We start from the raw sequence: 22,334 nt of genomic DNA, 5'->3' as shown, positions 1-22,334 counted from the left end.
CTGTGTGTGTGTCTGAGGTTTCTGACACATCTGGAGCAGACAACATTTCTTCGCTCGTTAAGAGGATGAGTGACCGGACGGTTATGACAAGAAATAATTACTAAAGAAGATAAATAAGAAATGATGAGTGAGAGATAAGAGAGAGAGAGATTTTGATTTTTACAAAACCTTTATTTTACATGAAAAAAAACGAATATACGAACAAACACACACATTGTAAACACATGAACTAAACAGAACAACAAATGAATCTTAGAGGTGGTCCCTCTCCGTCGCTACGATCATTAAGAGGTGAGGAAAGGGGGGATGATAAAGGAAATGTAGATTTACATCGTGGTTATGTGAGAGGGAGAAAAGTAGAGGAAGAGACAGAGAGGAAGAAAGGGAGAGAGAGAGAGAGAAAGGGTGAGAGATGGAGGGAGGGAGAGAGAGAAAAGTAGAGGAAGAGACAGAGAGGAAGAAAGGGAGAGAGAGAGAGAGAATGGGTGAGAGATGGAGGGAGGGAGAGAGAAAAGTAGAGAGAAAGATGGAGAGAGGTTTGAAAGCGAGAGAGAGAGGGAGGGAGAAAAGTAGAGGAAGAGAGGACAGAGAGAGAGAGAGAGAAACAAGTGATTAGGCTCCTCCCAGTCCTTGAATCAAGTGCTGACTCAATCGTGTTCGGTCTAATAATAATAATCTCAATAATTCTTTAATTACAGTAATTATGATAATTCCTCCATTATGGAACCGCAGCTTTGAGCCGAGTCGGTCCTTCTTTAAAGATGCATGCTGTGTGTTTTAGGGGGGGGGGGGGGGGGGGGAAGGGGAGGGGGGGGGGAAAGGGGGGGGGGGGGGTCACAAGATTTTCATTTGCACCAAAAAGAAGAATCATAATCCGGAGCCCTCAGCCCGACCGGCTCGATGTCTTCGTAGAGTCTCTAACTGGGTACACTTAATAATCATATATATTAATTCACCCTCAGGTCTTTAACCCGTTATTCACAGCGGCAGTCGGTGGAAATATGATCTCCAGACGTCTGTAGTTATGTCCGTGATGCTCCGCGTCCCAGACAAGCTGCATCTTGTAATATTATCTGATATTATCCACTTTGCTTTGATCATTTAAAAAAAGACTTCTTTGGATGTTAAATTGGACATAATCTGTATTTTGCAGAATCCAATTCCTGAGTTCCTGTCTGGCGGTGGTGATGTGCAGAGAGAGGCTTCAAATAAAGAAAAACATATGTTGACATATTTGAGAAAGTTCTTATGATGCATCATAAGAACTTTGGGAGGAACCAAAAAGAAAAAACAACATTTGGAAAAAAGAAGATATCCATATGATCCATCTCAGTTATTCCTCTCTTTAGATACAGTGAAAGTTTACATTTATGCATTTGGTAATATACATATAATATACATGGAGCGACCGTCTATATATATATATATATATATATATATATATATATATATATATATATATATATATATATATATATATATATATATATATATCTGTCTATATACTGATCGATAGTGAAAGCTGGGTGGAAGTGAAGTGGGATGGTAACCATGGTAACCAGGTCCTCTAAGAGCCAGTGAAACCAACACAGGACTTTCACCCAGGAGGAAGCTGTTAGTGTGAAAGTTAATGAGCGTGTCGTGGTTTTGAAAGAACAATCACAGCTGTTTCTTTTTGTGGTCGTCGACCCGCTGAGCGACGCCCAATTACATCACACCTGGAGGCCCACTTGTCCAATTAGATTACACCAGAGGTCTCCTGTTTGTCCAATAGAATTAACTGACTGACTGAGCGGCCAGGAAGCTGTCGGCGTGGGTTAGTCGTGTGTGTGTGTGTGTGTGTGTGTGTGTGTGTGTGTGTGTGTGCGTGTGTGTGTGCGTGCGCGTGTGTGTGTGTGTGTGTGTGTGTGTGCGTGAGTGTGTGTGTGTGAGTGTGCGTGTGTGTGTGTGTGTGTGTGTGAGTGTGTGTGTGTGTGTGTGTGTGTGTGTGAAGAACACTTGGTTCTGCTCCCTGTCCGTTCGATGTGATCGAGTTACAAGAGAGAGAGAGAGAGAGAGAGAGAGAGAGAGAGAGAGAGAGAGAGAGAGAGAGGGAGAGAGAGAGAGAGAGAGAGAGAGAGAGAGACGGAGAGAGAGAGACATAGAGACGGAGAGAGAGAGAGACTTAGAGAGAGAGAGAGACATAGAGACGGAGAGAGAGAGAGAGAGAGAGAGAGAGAGAGAGAGAGAGAGACGGAGAAGCTCGAGAGCTTTTTTCTTTCTGGGTCGACGGAGAAAGAACCAAAAGAAACGAGTGAAACATCAGCTGCTCGCTTCCAGTTTAATGTCGTTAGCTCTCTGGGTTCAACGTGAGAGGATAAAAGGAGTCAGAGCATTCAGGTAGAGGCTAGAAAAAAAAATTATATATATATATATATACATATATATATATGTATATATATATTCCAGAAAGGACCAAGCATTCAGGTAGAGGCTAGAAAATCAGCAACTAGGGTTAATGGAAATGTCACTACAATCTCATTGCAGTATATATATATATATATATATATATATATATATATATATATATATATATATATATATATATATATATATATTTATATTTATATGTATATATATAGATATAAATATCACTACAATCTCATTGCAGTATATATATTATATATATGCATTTATATATATATATATATACATATATATGTATATATATATATATATAAATGTCAATCTCATTGAAGTATATATATTATATATATGCATTTATATGTATATATATACATGTCAATCTCATTGAAGTATATATATTATATATATGCATTTATATTTATATATGTATGTATATATATATATATAAATGTCAATCTCATTGAAGTATATATATTATATATATGCATTTATATGTATATATATACATGTCAATCTCATTGAAGTATATATATATTATATATATGCAAGTTGTTTCCTGTGAGGTCGGAAGTTCATTTTGAAAAAAGTCGTTAGATATCATATGAGCCGTTTCACTCGGATGCATTTTTCATACCACGTTGAACCGTCACAGTCGGTCCCTTTAAACATTTATTGCCCACGTCTCGCGGACCGTGTCCACGCGAGCGGAGCTCAATAATTCACAGGAACATTCTAAAGTAATGTTTGACATAAGCGAGAGAGAGAGAGAGCGTAACACATCAAACTGCTGTTTTCTAGCGTGATTTGAGGCCGTGATCGAGATGAAAACACACAGCAGACCTCCACTTCCTTTCTCTGGGAGGACAACTCACTTCAGAGGGTTCACTGTTGACGGAAGAGATGAAGAGACCTTCTCTTGGTGACCGGCTACAAGTCAAAGCCTGTTGGAATCAGTGGCTGTCATTGAGGGAATTAAGCGGAATTGAAAACAACAACGGGTGCTGTGGGCGGACTGTAAATGAGTTGATTGCACCATACGGGGACCTCGTGCAACAAACCCCGATTCCGTGAACATAATAATGAGGAGGTGTTGATTCATCTCTGTGGCCATTTTGAAGCAATTCAACTGATTAAATCATGACGCAAGTTGTAAGACTGTCGTGTTAACTGGTGTGGAAATGATCATAAAACAAACACGGGACTGTCACACAGGAGACCACTGTTCATGTTGGGGCCAATTCAAAAAGGTTGTTTACCCTAATTGTGTGTTCCTTTATGTTCTGTTGTTCTGTTGCGCTGATACGCTACATTGAAACATTCCGTTGTTCCGTTCCGTTGTTCCGTTCCGTTGTCAAGTTCCGTTGTTACGTTGTCACGTTACTTTGTCACGTTACTAGGCCACGTTACTTTGTCACGTTACGTTGTCACGTTACGTTGTCACGTTACTTTGTCACGTTACTTTATGTTACTTTGTCACATTACTTTGTCACATTACTTTGTCACGTTACTTTGTCACGTTACTTTGTCACGTTACTTTATGTTACTTTGTCACATTACTTTGTCACATTACTTTGTCACGTTACTTTGTCACGTTACTTTGTCACGTTACTTTATGTTACTTTGTCACATTACTTTGTCACATTACTTTGTCACGTTACTTTGTCACGTTACTAGGTCACGTTAAGTTGTTACTTTGTTACGTTACGTCGTTATATTGTGACGGTACGTTGTGACGTTGTGACGTTACGTTGTTATGAATGTTGTTATGAACGTTGTTACGCTACGTTGCTACGTTGTTACGCTACGTTGTTACGCTACGTTGTTACGCTACGTTGTTACGCTACGTTGTTACGCTACGTTGTTACGCTACGTTGTTACGCTACGTTGTTACGCTACGTTGTTACGCTACGTTGTTACGCTACGTTGTTACGCTACGTTGTTACGCTACGTTGTTACGCTACGTTGTTACGCTACGTTGTTTTGCTACGTTGTTTTGCTACGTTGTTTTGCTACGTTGTTTTGCTACGTTGTTACGCTACGTTGTTATGCTACGTTGTTACGCTACGTTGTTACGCTACGTTGTTACGCTACGTTGTTACGCTACGTTGTTACGCTACGTTATTACGCTACGTTGTTACGCTACGTTGTTACGCTACGTTGTTACGCTACGAACAACGCTACGTTGTTACGCTACATTGTTACGCTACATTGTTACGCTACATTGTTACGCTACATTGTTACGCTACATTGTTATGCTAAATTGTTACGCTACATTGTTACGCTACATTGTTACGCTACATTGTTACGCTACATTGTTACGCTACATTGTTACGCTACATTGTTACGCTACATTGTTACGCTACATTGTTACACTACATTGTTACGCTACGTTTTTATAACTTAAACCAGGTAGTTTTGCATCATTGTATTATCTATCTAATTAATGATATAGATAATTTTTCTATATAAAGTAAAATACAACCAAGGAAAATGCAAAAATGTTGTAACTCTCGGTCAAGATCATTTCTCAATCATATTTATCAGCAGAGATAATCTCCAGGTTCTTCATCGTATTGTTTAGCTCCTGGACATCCTGAGCCTTCTCACATGATGCCAAGTGTGATGGCAATGCACAAATCATACATGTCTTCATGTCTAATAAATGTCTCCCACACACACCTGAGGACAGGGGAGAGATGAATAGAACCAGCTGCAGAACACAACACAGACGGTAACAATGAGAACATCACACTCCTCCACCACAAGAGGATTGTGTGAAACAAAGTGGACGACGCGTTGTAGGAAGGTTAGATAATAAAGATGATGGTTCAATTCTGTCAAAACATCACAGTTGAGAGTTGCTAAGCATGCTGGCCTCCACAACCGACTTTCCTTTAATGTCAAACTACTTCCTGTCTATTCTTTGAGCTTATCATCTCAATGATTAGCCAACCATGTAGCAGGGTACTCTCATCCTTATTTAAATGTTATCCATAATTTACAATTAGTGATCACAGTGATCACGTATTAAAATATGAATACGACACATTCAATGTTGGTAACGACCTGTCAATCACAAGGTAGCCCCGGTCTAAACCATGGAGTTTATTCTAAATGGATCATAATTCCCTGAATGAACATCATGGAGTATTGAGTCATTTTCTCATAGACTTCTATCTCCCTGGTGGTCAGGAGATAGAATGCAGCTTTAACACATGAAGCATAGACTTCTATACAACCAGAGGGGTCTCCCCCTGGTGGTCAGGAGAGAGAATGCAGCTTTAACACATGAAGCATAGACTTCTATACAACCAGAGGAGTCGCCCCCTGGTGGTCAGTAGAGAGAATGCAGCTTTAACACATGAAGCATAGACTTCTATACAACCAGAGGAGTCGCCCCCTGGTGGTCAGGAGATAGAATGCAGCTTTAACACATGAAGCATAGACTTCTATACAACCAGAGGGGTCTCCCCCTGGTGGTCAGGAGAGAGAATGCAGCTTTAACACATGAAGCATAGACTTCTATACAACCAGAGGAGTCGCCCCCTGGTGGTCAGGAGAGAGAATGCAGCTTTAACACATGAAGCATAGACTTCTATACAACCAGAGGAGTCGCCCCCTAGTGGTCAGGAGAGAGAATGCAGCTTTAACACATGAAGCATAGACTTCTATACAACCAGAGGAGTCGCCCCCTGGTGGTCAGGAGAGAGAATGCAGCTTTAACACATGAAGCATAGACTTCTAAACAACCAGAGGAGTCGCCCCCTGGTGGTCAGGAGAGAGAATGCAGCTTTAACACATGAAGCATAGACTTCTATACAACCAGAGGAGTCGCCCCCTGGTGGTCAGTAGAGAGAATGCAGCTTCAACACATGAAGCATAGACTTCTATACAACCAGAGGAGTCGCCCCCTGGTGGTCAGGAGAGAGAATGCAGCGTTAACATGTTTTCTGATCCAGTGTTTGTGTTGGGAGGCAATCCAGATAGCCAGCTGCATGTGCACAAGCAGATTTTTTCATGCCATGTCCCATTTGAAATCACATTACTTTTTAAAATACATATTGCACAATCCATCCTTCTCCAGCGTGTCGCTGATCTGCAATGGAAGATATTAAATCAAAAGCTTCTGTTGTATCTTTTATGTGCTGTGTTCTCCTCACTTCAAATATTTCACCACGAAGACATGAAAAGATTTCTTCGCTGAGGCGGAAACTTATAAAAACTTCTGTCTCTGACAGTTCTTGTAGTCGAGCCTCTACATGTGAATAACAGAAGCCGGGTGACTATTTAAACATTCTTTTTCAACCTTTATTTTACCGTGGCAATGTTTATGAAACCCTTTTGCTTGTTAATAGCAATGCTCCTACTTTATAGATCCACGTGCCTGGAAGCTACCGGGTGTGACTGAAGCCTTCCTCTCCTTCTCGGCTTGGAGGAACACATCTGTTCACCAGATCAGCATGATGGACATGTCTGCTACGTCGTTGCGTTACGTCGTTGCGTTACGTCGTTGCGTTACGTCGTTGCGTTACGTCGTTGCGTTACGTCGTTGCGTTACGTCGTTGCGTTACGTCGTTGCGTTACGTCGGTGCGTTACGTCGTTGCGTTACGTCGTTGCGTTACGTCGTTGCGTTACGTCGTTGCGTTACGTCGTAGCGTCGTTGTGCAACGACGTAGCGCTACGTCGTTGCGTTACGTCGTTGCGTTACGTCGTTGCGTTACGTCGTTGCGTTACGTCGTTGCGTTACGTCGTTGCGTTACGTCGTTGCGTTACGTCGTTGCGTTACGTCGTTGCGCTACGTCGTTGCGTTACGTCGTTGCGTTACGTCGTTGCGTTACGTCGTTGCGCTACGTCGTTGCGTTACGTCGTTGCGTTACGTCGTTGCGTTACGTCGTTGCGTTACGTCGTTGCGTTACGTCGTTGCGTTACGTCGTTGCGTTACGTCGTTGCGTTACGTCGTTGCGTTACGTCGTTGCGTTACGTCGTTACGTTACGTCGTTGTGCAACGACGTAGCGCTACGTCGTTGCGTTACGTCGTTGCGTTACGTCGTTGTGCAACGTCGTTGCGTTACGTCGTTGCGTTACGTCGTTGCGTTACGTCGTTGCGTTACGTCGTTGTGTTACGTCGTTGCGTTACGTCGTTGCGTTACGTCGTTGCGCTACGTCGTTGTGCTACGTCGTTGCGCTACGTCGTTGCGTTAAGTTACGTTGTTACGTTGCGTTGTTACATTACATTGTTCCAACGTAATGCGACTAAATATACCATAAATACACCACGCCATGCTCCTCGGCTTTAATTAAACTTTAGCCTCAGTCCTTCGACCTGTCAGGGACAACGTGTCCTCGGGAGGTTTAGGTTGAGGCAACAAAACCACGTAATGGTGTAATGATGACGCCGCTGTGTTTACACCCCATAGTGTCTCTGTGCCCACGGAGGATATACTTTTCTTTCTTTTTAAAGTTCATCTTGTAGTGTTTTGCTGCGTATTCATTTATTTTTTCAAATGCAGAAATCATTGCAGTCTCCTAAATTATGGACAAGTACCACAAACACGTGAACAGGGTTACTGCAGACGGTGTGAAAAACCAACAGTGAATTCTCGAGTTCTCAGCGGAGCCTTTAAGCACTTACTGATGGTGCAGTGGCTCTAAACCCTTTGAGTCGGTACTTCAGGGTTCAGCCCGTGTGTGTGTGTGTGTGTGTGTGTGTGTGTGTGTGTGTGTCCTTGAATTATTGCGGCCAGTGCCCCCCACTGTGACCCGATGTAGCATGTAGCACGCTGGGTTAGCAGTCGCGGTCCACGGTGCTGAAGTTCAGCATCCGGCCCTGCAGGTCTCGTCCGTCCTTCTCTGTTTTTCGTTCTGTCCTTCCAACTCCAGACGCGTGCAGACCGCTGACACGTTGTCAGTCTGCAGACCTCCCCAGTTGTTTTGTGTGGTCCGTAAGCTGCCGCGTGTCGTGTGGTTCGCTGTGATTAGTCGGGGGTGTTTTTCATTTCACCGGCTCTGCTCCGGCTCTGCGGGATGTCGTCCGAGACGCCGACACGGGGGGTTCATTTGTCTTTGAGGGCGTTCATGTCGGAACAATGTAGGGCTTTTCTTTTTTCCTTCTTTTTTACTCCTTGAGGGTATTAAAAAAGTGTTTAAATTTCCACACGGTCGGCCCGATGTGGACGTGAACAGCTTTTATATTAAAGCTGCGAGTCGGCACCTTCTGATCATTTTGTTTGTTTCCCAAAACAAAACTGTCTAAAGACAAAATACACAGTGTCTTCTTCTTCTCCTTCTCCTTCTTCTTCTTCTTCTTCTTCTTCTTCTTCTTCTTCTCCTTCTCCTTCTTCTTCTCCTTCTTCTTCTTCTTCTTCTTCTTCTTCTTCTTCTTGACCTGAGGATGCAGGATGCTTCTCTTTCTTTCTTTTTGCTCAATATATGCTGAGGCATGTTCCTCCAGCGGCGAGTCCCCGAGTGTGTGAGTGTGTGTGAGTGTGTGTGTGTGTGCGTGTGTGTGTGTGTGTGTGTGTGTGTGTGTGTGTGTGTCGAGGGAGAGCGCGTTTCTGGGTTTCATGTCACTTGAAAGCGCCATCGGTCACCTTATGATCACCAACCGACAGGAGAGCCGAGAAGTAAGTCGGGATCTGGAGTTGGAAGCTTTCATCTCTCGGCTACACTTTCAGCGGGGGCCTCACACACACACACACACACACACACACACACACACACACACACACACACACACACACACACAGCCCCAGAAGACACAGACTCTGAAGAAAAAGAAGAAAAAAACTAGGTCATCAAAAGTCCCGAAGGCTTTGAGCTACAATTTTTTTTTTTGCATAATCAGGAGAGAAAGAGAGAGAGAGAAAGAGAGAGAGAGAGAGAGAGAGAGAGAGAAAGAGGGGATCCTGTAATTAAATTAGTGCATAAAGAAAACGAGGAGAAGGCGAGAAAACATGAATATCGTCTGTCAGAACCGAAGCAGACGGAGAACAGAGCTGATTAAAGTCCATTAAAGAGACGCCTTTTTAGTCCTGATTGTCTTCTGAGGGTGTTAAAGAAAACACACACACACACACACACACACACACACACACACACACCAATACACAGGAAGCCTACAGTTCAGCTGGTGTCATCAGGGAGGGGGGAGGAGAGAGAGAGAGAGGGAGAGAGGGAGAGGGGGAGAGAGGGGGGGAGGGAGAGGGGGAGAGAGAGGGGGAGAGAGAGAGAGAGAGAGAGAGAGAGAGAGAGAGAGGGAGAGAGAGGGGGAGCGAGCACACAGAGGTTCTCCTCCCTCTTCCTCATCTGCTCTCCATGAGGAGACACTCTACCCGTCCACTGTGGATCCGCTGTGGGGGGAAAATGCTTTTTCTTCAGGCCATATTGAAACGGAGGCTGCTGCTGCAGAAAGGTAAACAACAAACAACAAACAACAAACTTTTCAATGGAAAACAAAACAAACATTTTCTCTTCTTCATTGTTCTCGTTTGTTTTTTGCTGCTGTCAGTCAAACCGCTGCAGGCTTCAGTTGGACCGGTCTGTGTACTCGTACTTGATGCTGTGTACTCGTACTTGATGCTGTGTACTCGTACTTGATGCTGTGTACTCGTACTTGATGCTGTGTACTTGTACTTGATGCTGTGTACTCGTACTTGATGCTGTGTACTCGTACTTGATGCTGTGTACTCGTACTTGATGCTGTGTACTCGTACTTGATGCTGTGTACTTGTACTTGATGCTGTGTACTGTGTACTCGTACTTGATGCTGTGTACTCGTACTTGATGCTGTGTACTCGTACTTGATGCTGTGTACTTGTACTTGATGCTGTGTACTCGTACTTGATGCTGTGTACTCGTACTTGATGCTGTGTACTTGTACTTGCTGCTGTGTACTCGTACTTGATGCTGTGTACTCGTACTCGTACTTGATGCTGTGTACTTGTACTTGATGCTGTGTACTTGTACTTGCTGCTGTGTACTTGTACTCGTACTTGATGCTGTGTACTTGTACTCGTACTTGATGCTGTGTACTCGTACTTGATGCTGTGTACTTGTACTTGCTGCTGTGTACTTGTACTCGTACTTGATGCTGTGTACTCGTACTTGATGCTGTGTACTTGTACTTGCTGCTGTGTACTTGTACTCGTACTTGATGCTGTGTACTCGTACTTGATGCTGTGTACTTGTACTTGCTGCTGTGTACTTGTACTCGTACTTGATGCTGTGTACTCGTACTTGATGCTGTGTACTTGTACTTGCTGCTGTGTACTGTGTACTCGTACTTGATGCTGTGTACTCGTACTTGATGCTGTGTACTTGTACTTGCTGCTGTGTACTTGTACTTGTACTTGATGCTGTGTACTCGTACTTGATGCTGTGTACTCGTACTTGATGCCGTGTACTCGTACGTGTACTCGTACTTGATGCCGTGTACTCGTACTTGATGCTGAGTACTTGATGCTTGGTTGGATGCCGGGGGTTCGATTCCCCTCGTGGTAAACAAACCGGTTAATGTTCCTCACGTTTGGGTCCCGACCCCGAATGTACAGAAACGCTTTAAACTGATGAAACATTAATAACCAAGTTAGTTGATCTGTAAATTGACCTTTTAAATGTTTTATTTGCGGAGCATATTTTTCTGCCTTTTGGAAGGATGATATATGGAAAATGTGCTTTCGGTTCTTATTATTATTCCTCTGATATTTATTATTCTCAGGACTTGAAGTGTCTGCGTTTTATGAAATAGAGGGGGGGGGGGGGAATTCAGGTAGCTCTTCATTTGCGACGAGTTGAATGTTACGGTGCTATTAATGAATTAATTGTGAGTTACAGTAACATTAGTTGGACATGAATCCTCAATGTGTGGCTATGATGTGTTTTTTAAATGCTATGATGTGCACACAGTCACTAACTGCCCTTAAATTATAATGTTTTAACCCTCTCTCTACTATTTGGTGGATATTCTTTCTTTTTGGTGGTTTTATGATCATTTCTACAGCCTCTGCCTGTGTTTGTAGGAGAGAGACCCCCCCCCCCCCCCCCCCCCTCGATCTCCCTCTTCTGATCATTTATTTATGCATTTGGGGATCTAATACTTTTGAAGTGAGTCCCGGAGACGCAGTGGAAGTCTGCAAACGGGGACAAAACGCCGCCTATCGCCTGTCGGGGGCGCTGCAGCCTGCCGGGGGATTTAATAATAATAACAACAACAACAACAATCTGAATACCCGTGAGAGTTGAAGTATTGCCAGGCAGTCGGTGAAGGATATTCATGTCTGTCATATCTGCTGCCTCCTGTTTAATACGGTTTCACCACACCGGGATATTTCAAGAAGAACCACAGCGACTTCTGACAGCCGAGGAGAACACGTGAGGCTGGAATAATACATAAATACAAAATGAATGAACTTCCACAATCACTGCATCCGCAACTTCATCAAAAGAATGGAGAATCACGGATGAAGTTGGTCACATATTCATGTTTCACACAAGAATAAGGGGAGAGATTAGAATTATTAGAGATATTAGAGACTCAGACTGAAGCATAGACTTCTATACAACCAGAGGAGTCGCCCCCTGGTGGTCAGTAGAGAGAATGCAGCTTTAACCCATGAAGCATAGACTTCTATACAACCGGAGGAGTCGCCCCCTGGTGGTCAGGAGAGAGAATGCAGCTTTAACCCATGAAGCATAGACTTCTATACAACCAGAGGAGTCGCCCCCTGGTGGTCAGGAGAGAGAATGCAGCTTTAACACATGAAGCATAGACTTCTATACAACCAGAGGAGTCGCCCCCTGGTGGTCAGTAGAGAGAATGCAGCTTTAACCCATGAAGCATAGACTTCTATACAACCAGAGGAGTCGCCCCCTGGTGGTCAGGAGAGAGAATGCAGCTTTAACCCATGAAGCATAGACTTCTATACAACCAGAGGAGTCGCCCCCTGGTGGTCAGGAGAGAGAATGCAGCTTTAACACATGAAGCATAGACTTCTATACTGCGGGGGCGACAGGTTGCCTGTGATTTCTATTTTATTTTTATCCAACAAGTCAAAGTCTCTCTCTGAAGCTTAATAATTCCAAGACCTGCAGGTTTTGCCTGTGAACATCAAACCCATTACACACCGAACCTCGGGGGAGGGTTGGGGGGGGGGGGGGGGGGAGGCGCAATGGTGGCTTTGAAAACACTGTCTCTTCTCTCCAAGAGGGGGGGGGGGGGCTGATGGTTATTCTGCAGATTAGCTGCCCGTCCGTCGGGGGAACCCGTCGCCACACGACTCCGTTTTCACAGAGTATCTAAAACGTCTAAAATGATGTGATTTCATACACGCATCACTCTGGACTTCAGTCGAGGGAAGAACTGGTTTGTTGGGGTGCAAAAGGGACAGTGTGTAGTATCTGGCGCCATCTGCTGGTGAGATCGCAGATTGCAATGAACAGAAAACCCCTATCGCTCACTCCTCCCTCACCGAGACTGCAGTAACGTGAGTTGCCGATTGCAAAACCGCGGTGACGCCGAACCCCTCGCCATAATTACACTAGTTTAGGAGTAGCAGGAGTCAGATGGCGGCTTCTACTTCTATACAACCAGAGGAGTCACGCCCTGGTGGTCAGTAGAGAGAATGCAGCTTTAACACATGAAGCATAGACTTCTATACAACCAGAGGAGTCGCCCCCTGGTGGTCAGGAGAGAGAATGCAGCTTTAACACATGAAGCATATACTTCTATACAAACAGAGGAGTCGCCCCCTAGTGGTCAGGAGAGAGAATGCAGCTTTAACACATGAAGCATAGACTTCTATACAACCAGAGGAGTCGCCCCCTAGTGGTCAGGAGAGAGAATGCAGCTTTAACACATGAAGCATAGACTTCTATACAACCAGAGGAGTTACCCCCTGGTGGTCGGTAGAGAGAATGCACTTCAATACATGAAGCATAAACTTCTATACAACCAGAGGAGTCGCCCCCTGGCGGTCAGGAGAGAGAATGCAGCTTTATCACATGAAGCATAGACTTCTATACAACCAGAGGAGTTACCCCCTGGTGGTCAGTAGAGAGAATGCAGTTTTAACACATGAAGCATAGACTTCTACACAACCAGAGGAGTCGCCCCCTGGTGGTCAGTAGAGAGAATGCAGCTTTAACACATGAAGCATAGACTTCTATACAACCAGAGGAGTCGCCCCCTGGTGGTCAGTAGAGAGAATGCAGTTTTAACACATGAAGCATAGACTTCTACACAACCAGAGGAGTCGCCCCCTGGTGGTCAGTAGAGAGAATGCAGCTTTAACACATGAAGCATGGACTTCTATACAACCAGAGGAGTCGCCCCCTGGTGGTCAGTAGAGAGAATGCAGCTTTAACACATGAAGCATAGACTTCTACACAACCAGAGGAGTCGCCCCCTGGTGGTCAGTAGAGAGGTTGCCGTCTGGACTAGATAACATGTGATTAAATTGTCGTCTCTAGTGGTTTTACGGTTCAGAGGAAACGGGCTGATTGACGGTGAGTCGAGTGTCCAATCTCAGATAATGGATATGACTTTGAAGTATGAAGTTATGCGTCGCAACTTTTTTTTTTTTGGTACATAAATCCTCCTCAAGAGTTTGAAGCCTCTTCTTCAGCGCCGTCACAATCATGACGTTAACCATCAATCTCCCTTTAAAATGTTTAAATCGTAACTTCTCAGAAGACGTCGTCCAAACAATTTGACTAAATCTGTCTCTCCCGAACTCTCCTTTTTATTTCTTCTCATTATCATCCACCTCGCTGCATTTATTCTCTCCATCCTTTCCCCCCTCTCTTCCTGTCTACCCCTCTTCCTTTCCTCCGTCGCTCCTCTCAGCGATGCAGATGTGCTTTCTTTGATTTTGTCACCAGAGATTAATTAGCACTTTATTAGGAGTCCTCCAGCCAAGAGGGAAGAGAGAGAGAGAGAGAGAGAGAGAGAGAGAGAGAGAGAGAACGTGGGGAGATGGAGGGAATACTGGAAGAAGAGAGGGAAGTAGGAAAAAAGTGAAAGGAGGAAGAGAAAAATATGAGAAATATGCAGCGCAGTATGAAAATAAGGATGGGGAAGGAAAAGACAAGTGCAGCCATGGTAACAGTCAACAGAGATACAAAGATACAAAGATACAACAAGGGCAACAGGAAGGAGGGAAGGAGACAGGAAGAGGGGATGAAAGACGGCAAGAAGTTTTATCTTTGGTGTCCTAAATGAAGTGTGAGGACAGTCGGGAAACAGAGCGAGAGAGGAGGAGGGAGGTCAGGAGTGAGAGAGAAAAAAGAGATTTAGTTGAGAGGAGAGAATGTTGGTAAGATATAAAGGAAAAGAGAGAGAGCGAGTATGGGAGGACGAGAGAGAAACTTAAATAGCAGTTGAGTAAACGCTGAGATGTTGAGGAAAGAAGGAGATAGATGAAGGAGAGGGATGAAGGAGAGAGATGAAGGAGGGAGATGAAGGATAGAGATGAAGGAGAGAGACGGGGTGATGACTGCCGGAGGGATGATTGAGAGAAAGAAAGCCAGAGCGTGATGAGGGACGTCAACCTTTCCAAATATATTCTCTCCTGCAGAATTATCTCATAAACCAAACTGACCAGAATCTTAAAATAATAAATACTCCTTTAAAACTCCTTCTGACTCCTTTACAACTCCTTCTGACTCCTTTAAAACTCATTCTGACTTCTTTACAACTCCTTCTGACTCCTTTACAACTCCTTCTGACTCCTTTAAAACTCATTCTGACTTCTTTACATCTCCTTCTGACTCCTTTACATCTCCTTCTGACTCCTTTAAAACTCATTCTGACTCCTTTACATCTCCTTCTGACTCATTTAAAACTCATTCTGACTCCTTTAAAACGCCTTCTGACTCCTTTAAAACTCATTCTGACTCCTTTACAACTCCTTCTGACTCCTTTAAAACTCGTTCTGACTCCTTTAAAACTCCTTCTGACTCCTTTAAAACGCCTTCTGACTCCTTTACAACTCCTTCTGACTCCTTTAAAACGCCTTCTGACTCCTTTACAACTCATTCTGACTCCTTTACAACTCCTTCTGACTCCTTTACAACTCATTCTGACTCCTTTACAACTCCTTCTGACTCCTTTACAACTCTTTCTGACTCCTTTAAAACTCGTTCTGACTCCTTTAAAATGCCTTCTGACTCCTTTAAAACTCCTTCTGACTCCTTTAAAACGCCTTCTGACTCCTTTACAACTCCCTCTGAATCCTTTACAACTCGTTCTGACTCCTTTAAAACTCATTCTGACTCCTTTACAACTCCTTCTGACTCCTTTAAAACTCGTTCTGACTCCTTTAAAACTCCTTCTGACTCCTTTAAAACGCCTTCTGACTCCTTTACAACTCCTTCTGACTCCTTTAAAACGCCTTCTGACTCCTTTACAACTCATTCTGACTCCTTTACAACTCCTTCTGACTCCTTTACAACTCATTCTGACTCCTTTACAACTCCTTCTGACTCCTTTACAACTCTTTCTGACTCCTTTAAAACTCGTTCTGACTCCTTTAAAATGCCTTCTGACTCATTTAAAACTCCTTCTGACTCCTTTAAAACGCCTTCTGACTCCTTTACAACTCCCTCTGAATCCTTTACAACTCGTTCTGACTCCTTTACAACTCCTTCTGACTCCTTTACATCTACTTCTGACTCCTTTACAACTCCTTCTGACTCCTTTACAACTCCTTCTGACTCCTTTAAAACACCTTCTGACTCCTTTAAAATGGCTTCTGACTCCTTTAAAACTCCTTCTGACTCCTTTAAAACGCCTTCTGACTCCTTTAAAACGCCTTCTGACTCCTTTACAACTCCTTCTGACTCCTTTAAAACGCCTTCTGACTCCTTTACAACTCGTTCTGACTCCTTTAAAACACCTTCTGACTCCTTTAAAACGCCTTCTGACTCCTTTACAACTCCTTCTGACTCCTTTAAAACGCCTTCTGACTCCTTTACAACTCGTTCTGACTCCTTTAAAACACCTTCTGACTCCTTTAAAACACCTTCTGACTCCTTTAAAATGCCTTCTGACTCCTTTAAAACTCCTTCTGACTCCTTTAAAACGCCTTCTGACTCCTTTAAAACTCCTTCCGACTCCTTTAAAACGCCTTCTGACTCCTTTAAAACTCCTTCTGAATCCTTTACAACTCCTTCCGACTCCTTTAAAACGCCTTCTGACTCCTTTACAACTCCTTCTGACTCCAACAAAAGGAGTTGCCGAAAGGATGCGCGGCGCCCCTGAAAGCTGTCGTCAGCTTCAGCAACACTTTAATTATTAGCAACAGTTCCTCCGGTGTCGTTTTGGTAAACATTGTCGTTGAGGCAGTTCTGGTTCCCGGGGCATCAAATACTGATCCGTGTGAGACGCACCGAGGTTTCAAGGTACTCCAAAGGGAACCCATCCGCTGTGATATTTGACGGCCTGAACAGTTTCTCTGGATCCAAGAGGATCTGACCACAAGTCCTTCTCCTTGGTAGAAGTGCCTTCTCATCTTTTAGTCCAAGAGCTAATAGAGAAGCATTTTCTCCACTTCCTCACCAATTTCGACAACAATATGACCTTTGATAGGGGTCGGCTGTAGCTCATGTGGGATGAGTGGTTGTCCCGTAACCACAAGCTACCCGGTTCGATCCTCGCTCTCCCCATTAGCTGCATGTCTAAGTGTCCTTGAGCAAGACGCTGAACCCCCAGTTGCTCCCCGGGTGCTTCACTGCAGCCCACTACTCAACCAACTGAAACACGTGCTTGTCATAGTGGAACAATCTATAAAGTATTCACAGAGAAACTGTACTACTTCTCCACGGTCATTCTTTCACCCGAAAGTAGCTAAATGCAATCTGTTTCTAGATTTAGCCGTTAGCTTACATGGTTAGCGGTCGGCCAACGCAGCTTATGGCGAAGATTTGTTCCGAAAGTGCATATCTCTCGTTCTGATTTAGCAGTTTGAGAAACACCGGACCAATCGGAGCTTTGTAGGCGGGACTAAGAACAGGAGCGCCGTCTTCCTACATAGCTAACGGGATTTCACCGGGCTCTGGCGGCCGCATCGGCCAAGCTGCTTTGGGAAGCCCTCTTGCTCTTGGTGGGCGGTCGCCTCACGGATGTGTGAAAGCAGCTTAAAGCCTTCTCACTGTTCAAACGGTCCCATGCTTTGAACGTTGCATATTCACGTGCACGCTATTCATTTGTTTGTCCATCTGGACAAAAGATCCTAATTATGGTTCCATTGGTGTCGTTTGTGAGGCGTCCACGTTAAAAGCATTGTGTGCCACCGGCACTGAGATGTGATCTCATTGGTCAATTCTTTGACTGCGGTAACCTTTCCACGACGCCATCGTGTTGAATCAAACGCTTGATTGAGCGAACTTTCCGACTTCGAAAGGCTACCCGTCTGTCGGGAGCAGTCTGCAGCTCAACGGTCAGTTTGTTGTGGAACAAACAAACAAACACACAAACAGCAGCTGCATTCATTTCTCACGTGAATCGGCAGCACTGCTCGTTCATCACCGTGCGAAACAACCCAAAAGGAAGATGGATGGCAAGGACTCACAGATAATGAATACGGAGCAAGGAGGACAGATAAGAAGCAACGCTGTGAGAGAAACAATAACGCAAGGACAAATCGTGGAATATGGGAGCAATGAAAACACCAATGAGGACCTTCAAGAGACTAAACGAGAGGTTTGAAAGAGCAAAACGGCCTTCGGGGACACGAGAAGGAACGAGATGGAAAGAGCAAGCGAGACGGAGGAGAAACAAATAAAATACACAATAAAAATGTAACAACAGGTTGTGTTGCATGATGGGATACGAAGGCCCGGGCGGACACGCTTTTCAAGAGGCCCCTTCAGGAACCTTTTAAAAAAACTGTTGTTTAGCCTTTTCTCAGTGGTGACAAAAATGATTCCCGAAACAAAAAGAATAAATGAATACGAGCGAGAGAGAGAGAGAGAGAGAGAGAGAGAAAGAGAGAGAGAGACAGAGGCTTCACACTTCTGGTGTGTTGGCCTCAATATGTCAAGACCGGGTTACAAGAGGGGGAAAGAAGACAGACCAATATAATGGGATAATACTTAGAAAGAGAATGAAATAAGACGACAAGGACAGAAGGGATGAGAGGACTTGAACCCTTTATATGTTATGGGTAAGGCAATAGATATTAGCTTATTCAGAAAAGCTTTTTCTCGGATACAAGCGGCCGAAATGAGCTTCCTCCGTAGGGTGGCCGGGCTCAGCCTTAGAGATAGGGTAAGGAGCTCGGACATCAGGGGGGAGCTCGGAGTCGAGTCGCTGCTCCTTCGTGTCGAAAGGAGTCAGCTGAGGTGGTTCATCTAGTCAGGATGCCTCCTGGACGCCTCCCATTAGAGGTTTTCCGGGCACGTCCAACTGGTAGGAGGCCCCGGGGAAGACCGAGGACACGCTGGAGGGATTATATCTCCCGGCTGGCCTTGGAACGCCTCGGGATCCCCCAGAATGAGCTGGAAAGTGTTTCGGGTGAGAGGGAGGCCTGGGTCGGCCTGCTGAACCTGCTGCCACCGCGACCCGACCCCGGATAAGAGGTGATAATGGATGGATGGATGGATGGATGGATGGAGAAAAGCTTTTTCTTTGTAAGCACCGGCTCTTTTGCTAAATTCTCAAGAGTAACCCCGACGATGAATTAAGTAATGTTTGTTGGAAAGCCCCTTCTTCTGGTTGTATGGAAGACTATGCTTCATGTGTTAAAGCTGCATTCTCTATACTGACCACCAGAGGGCGACTCCTCTGGTTGTATAGAAGTCTATGCCTCATGTGTTAAAGCTGCATTCTCTCTACTGACCACCAAGGGGCGACTCCTCCGGTTGTATAGAAGTCCATGCTTCATGTGTTAAAGCTGCATTCTCTCTACTGACCACCAGGGGGCGACTCCTCCGGTTGTATAGAAGTCTATGCATCATGTGTTAAAGCTGCATTCTCTCTACTAACCACCAGGGGGCGACTCCTCTGGTTGTATAGAAGTCTATGCTTCATGTGTTAAAGCTGCATTCTCTCTACTGACCACCAGGGGGCGACTCCGGTTGTATAGAAGTCTATGCATCATGTGTTAAAGCTGCATTCTCTCTACTGACCACCAGGGGGCGACTCCTCTGGTTGTATAGAAGTCTATGCTTCATGTGTTAAAGCTGCATTCTCTCTACTGACCACCAGGGGGCGACTCCTCTGGTTGTATAGAAGTCTGCTTCATGTGTTAAAGCTGCATTATCTCCCCTGACCACCAGGGGGCGACTCCTCTGGTTGTATAGAAGTCTATGCTTCATGTGTTAAAGCTGCATTCTCTCTACTGACCACCAGGGGGCGACTCCTCTGGTTGTATAGAAGTCTATGCTTCATGTGTTAAAGCTGCATTCTCTCTCCTGACCACCAGGGGGCGACTCCTCTGGTTGTATAGAAGTCTATATAAATGACTCTACTTCTCTTGATTTATTCCCTCAGTAAACATTGTAAACATTAGTTTTTGGTCTCAATCTCTAGTTTCAAGTCTTCTTCAATACAGCGTGATGTTCATTTAGTACATTATGGTCATTTAGAGTCAAACAGACCATAAAGCAGGGGATGCTTTAGGGGCGTGGCTAAAAGGTGATTGACAAGGCGCCGCCATGAGGTAGTTGTCCAGGTGTTTGTCTTTCACAGCGTGAAAGGGTTAAAGTTCAGTTGGTTCAGAGCAACGTTTTGTTAGATATCTCTCTAACAACAAGAGGCTTCAGAACCGTCGTCCACCAACAAACCGGACCAACCGGACCAACCGGACCAACCGGACCAACCGGACCAACCAGACCAACCGGACCAACCGGACCAACCGGACCAACGTCCACGCCTTCTCTGCCGTCTGTGGATCCCACAGATGAACTGACGCCGGCCGCGTCCAACACCGTCCCCGACAAGACACCCTGATAATAAAACAACTGTTCAATCCAAACTTGGCAAGAGGAGAGAGCGAAAGAGAGAGAGAGAGAGAGAGAGAAGGCAAAAGAACAGAGGAAGAGCGGAGGGAGAAATGAGAGTGAATTATGAGAGCATTATGACAGGTGGGGTATGGCTGGCAGAAAGCAGACTCGTGGTTCATTTGCATTTCAAACTCGACCGACTTCCAGCGAGCGACGGCAGAAAGCTGCTGATGTTCACTCCTCTCCGTCACTTTTATTTTATCTCTATATGTCTACTTTGTTTCCCCCAAGAAATGTTCAACTTTTTTGTCCTGCTGTCTATTTCATGTCTATATTGCTAAATTTGTCTTCTAGAGCGCTTTGTTGTTTCCCTCTCCACCAGTCATCCTTCTTTATTTCTTTATTTCTGCATATAAATATACATATATTATATATATTATATATTATATATATTTATATCATATATATATAAAATATATTTATATATGATATACATACATATATATATAACATATATATTATGTATATATATATATATATTATATATTATATATATCTATATCATATATATAAAATATATTTATATATGATATAAATACATATATATATAACATATATATTATATATATATTTATATTATATATATAACATATATATGATATAGATTTACATAATATATAATGTATATAATATATATATATATATATATATCATATATTAATATAATATACAGTACATATATAATATATATAAATATTTTGAACTCGGTTGTTGAAACGCCGTTTTCACTTTTCCGTTCCTCGCAAATTGAAATATGAATTTCAGTGAAGCGTTTCAACAACGTCAGCGGTTTATCGCCCTCCTTTTGTATTCTGACTGTCTTTAACTGTTCAAACGGAACATATTCCTGCAGACGTTAATCTTCGTGTTTCTGGTGGCCGACGGGGAGGAAATGAAAATAAGGAACTGCTCGTCTCGAGTGTGATTGTAACGTTTAAAGAGTATCCGTCCAGTGAACCGCAGTTTATTGCTATTGAATGTGCGGCGCGTCCACATTGCATCGACTTTGACGATGCACGACCTTTGGCCTCCAGCTACACACACGCTGATATTAACGTCGGTCGGATGGACAAAGGAAATACACAAACAATAGAAACCTGTCTTATGACTCTCTCTCTCTCTCTCTCTCTCCTCCCCCCTTTCCGACTCTCTTCCCGTCTTTTAATCAGCGCTCATCTTCATTTCTCTCGTGTTGGTGTCAGACCGTCTTTAAGTCTCCATCTGTCGTCGTTTGTCTCCCGGAGAGATGGAACGACGTCGCGCAGCAGGGGGAGGTAGAGACTCGGAGAGGGAGTTAACGGGGAGGGTGACGGGAAGTGAAGGCGACCGACGTCTTCAAAACACAAAGACGACTGATGTCGGGAAGCAATCATGTCGTGGATTGTTGCAAATCTGTATTTGGATCGAGCCCCGTTGCATATAAACATCACATGGACGCTTCTTTAAATGGAAGTTGACGCCATTTGTTATATTTGTATATTGTTATAAACTTCACTATTGATCACAACAACTGTTAAAATGAAATTCCCCAAAAAAAAGATCTTCAGAAAATCAACAGAATGTGTCTCCCTTTGAGGAATAAATGTCCCTTCGTTCTGGAATAATTGTCCGGTCGTCTGCATCTGTTGCTGGTTGTTATGATGATGGTATTAATGACGTGGTGTTATACAATAAGCTGAGTTCAGCATGTGATGAATTATAGCTAGTGAAGCGTTGGTATGAATGTTTATGAGGATCATGCGTTCAGTCAGGCGTGAGTGTGCACCTGGGGGGGAGGGGGGGGGGGGGGAGAAGGAGGAGAAGGAGGAGGGGGAGGAGGAAGAGGAGGGGGAGGAAGAGGAGCAGGGGGAAGAGGGGGGGCAGTTACAGCCACATGTTTGGCTAACCGCTAACAGAAACCAGGACACCTGTTGCCACGCAACAAACA

At 44.1% G+C, this 22,334-nt stretch overlaps 1 protein-coding gene across 1 annotated transcript in view; it reads left to right on the top strand.

The window, feature by feature from the left end:
• The first annotated feature begins 9,718 nt into the window (after positions 1-9,718).
• Positions 9,719-22,334, top strand: part of grip2b (glutamate receptor interacting protein 2b) — a 78,175-nt gene continuing 65,559 nt past the window's right edge. Inside the window, exon 1 of the mRNA XM_034532171.1 lies at positions 9,719-9,818. Coding sequence (XP_034388062.1) covers positions 9,722-9,818 — 97 coding nt within the window. The 5' untranslated portion in view covers positions 9,719-9,721. The remainder of the gene's footprint in view (positions 9,819-22,334) is intronic.

The sequence above is a fragment of the Cyclopterus lumpus genome, chromosome 5, assembly GCF_009769545.1.
Source record: "Cyclopterus lumpus isolate fCycLum1 chromosome 5, fCycLum1.pri, whole genome shotgun sequence".
Classification (NCBI taxonomy): Eukaryota; Metazoa; Chordata; class Actinopteri; order Perciformes; family Cyclopteridae; genus Cyclopterus; species Cyclopterus lumpus.
The sequence above is the reverse complement of the archived record's forward strand: the minus strand, read 5'-3'. Positions and strand labels throughout refer to the sequence as shown.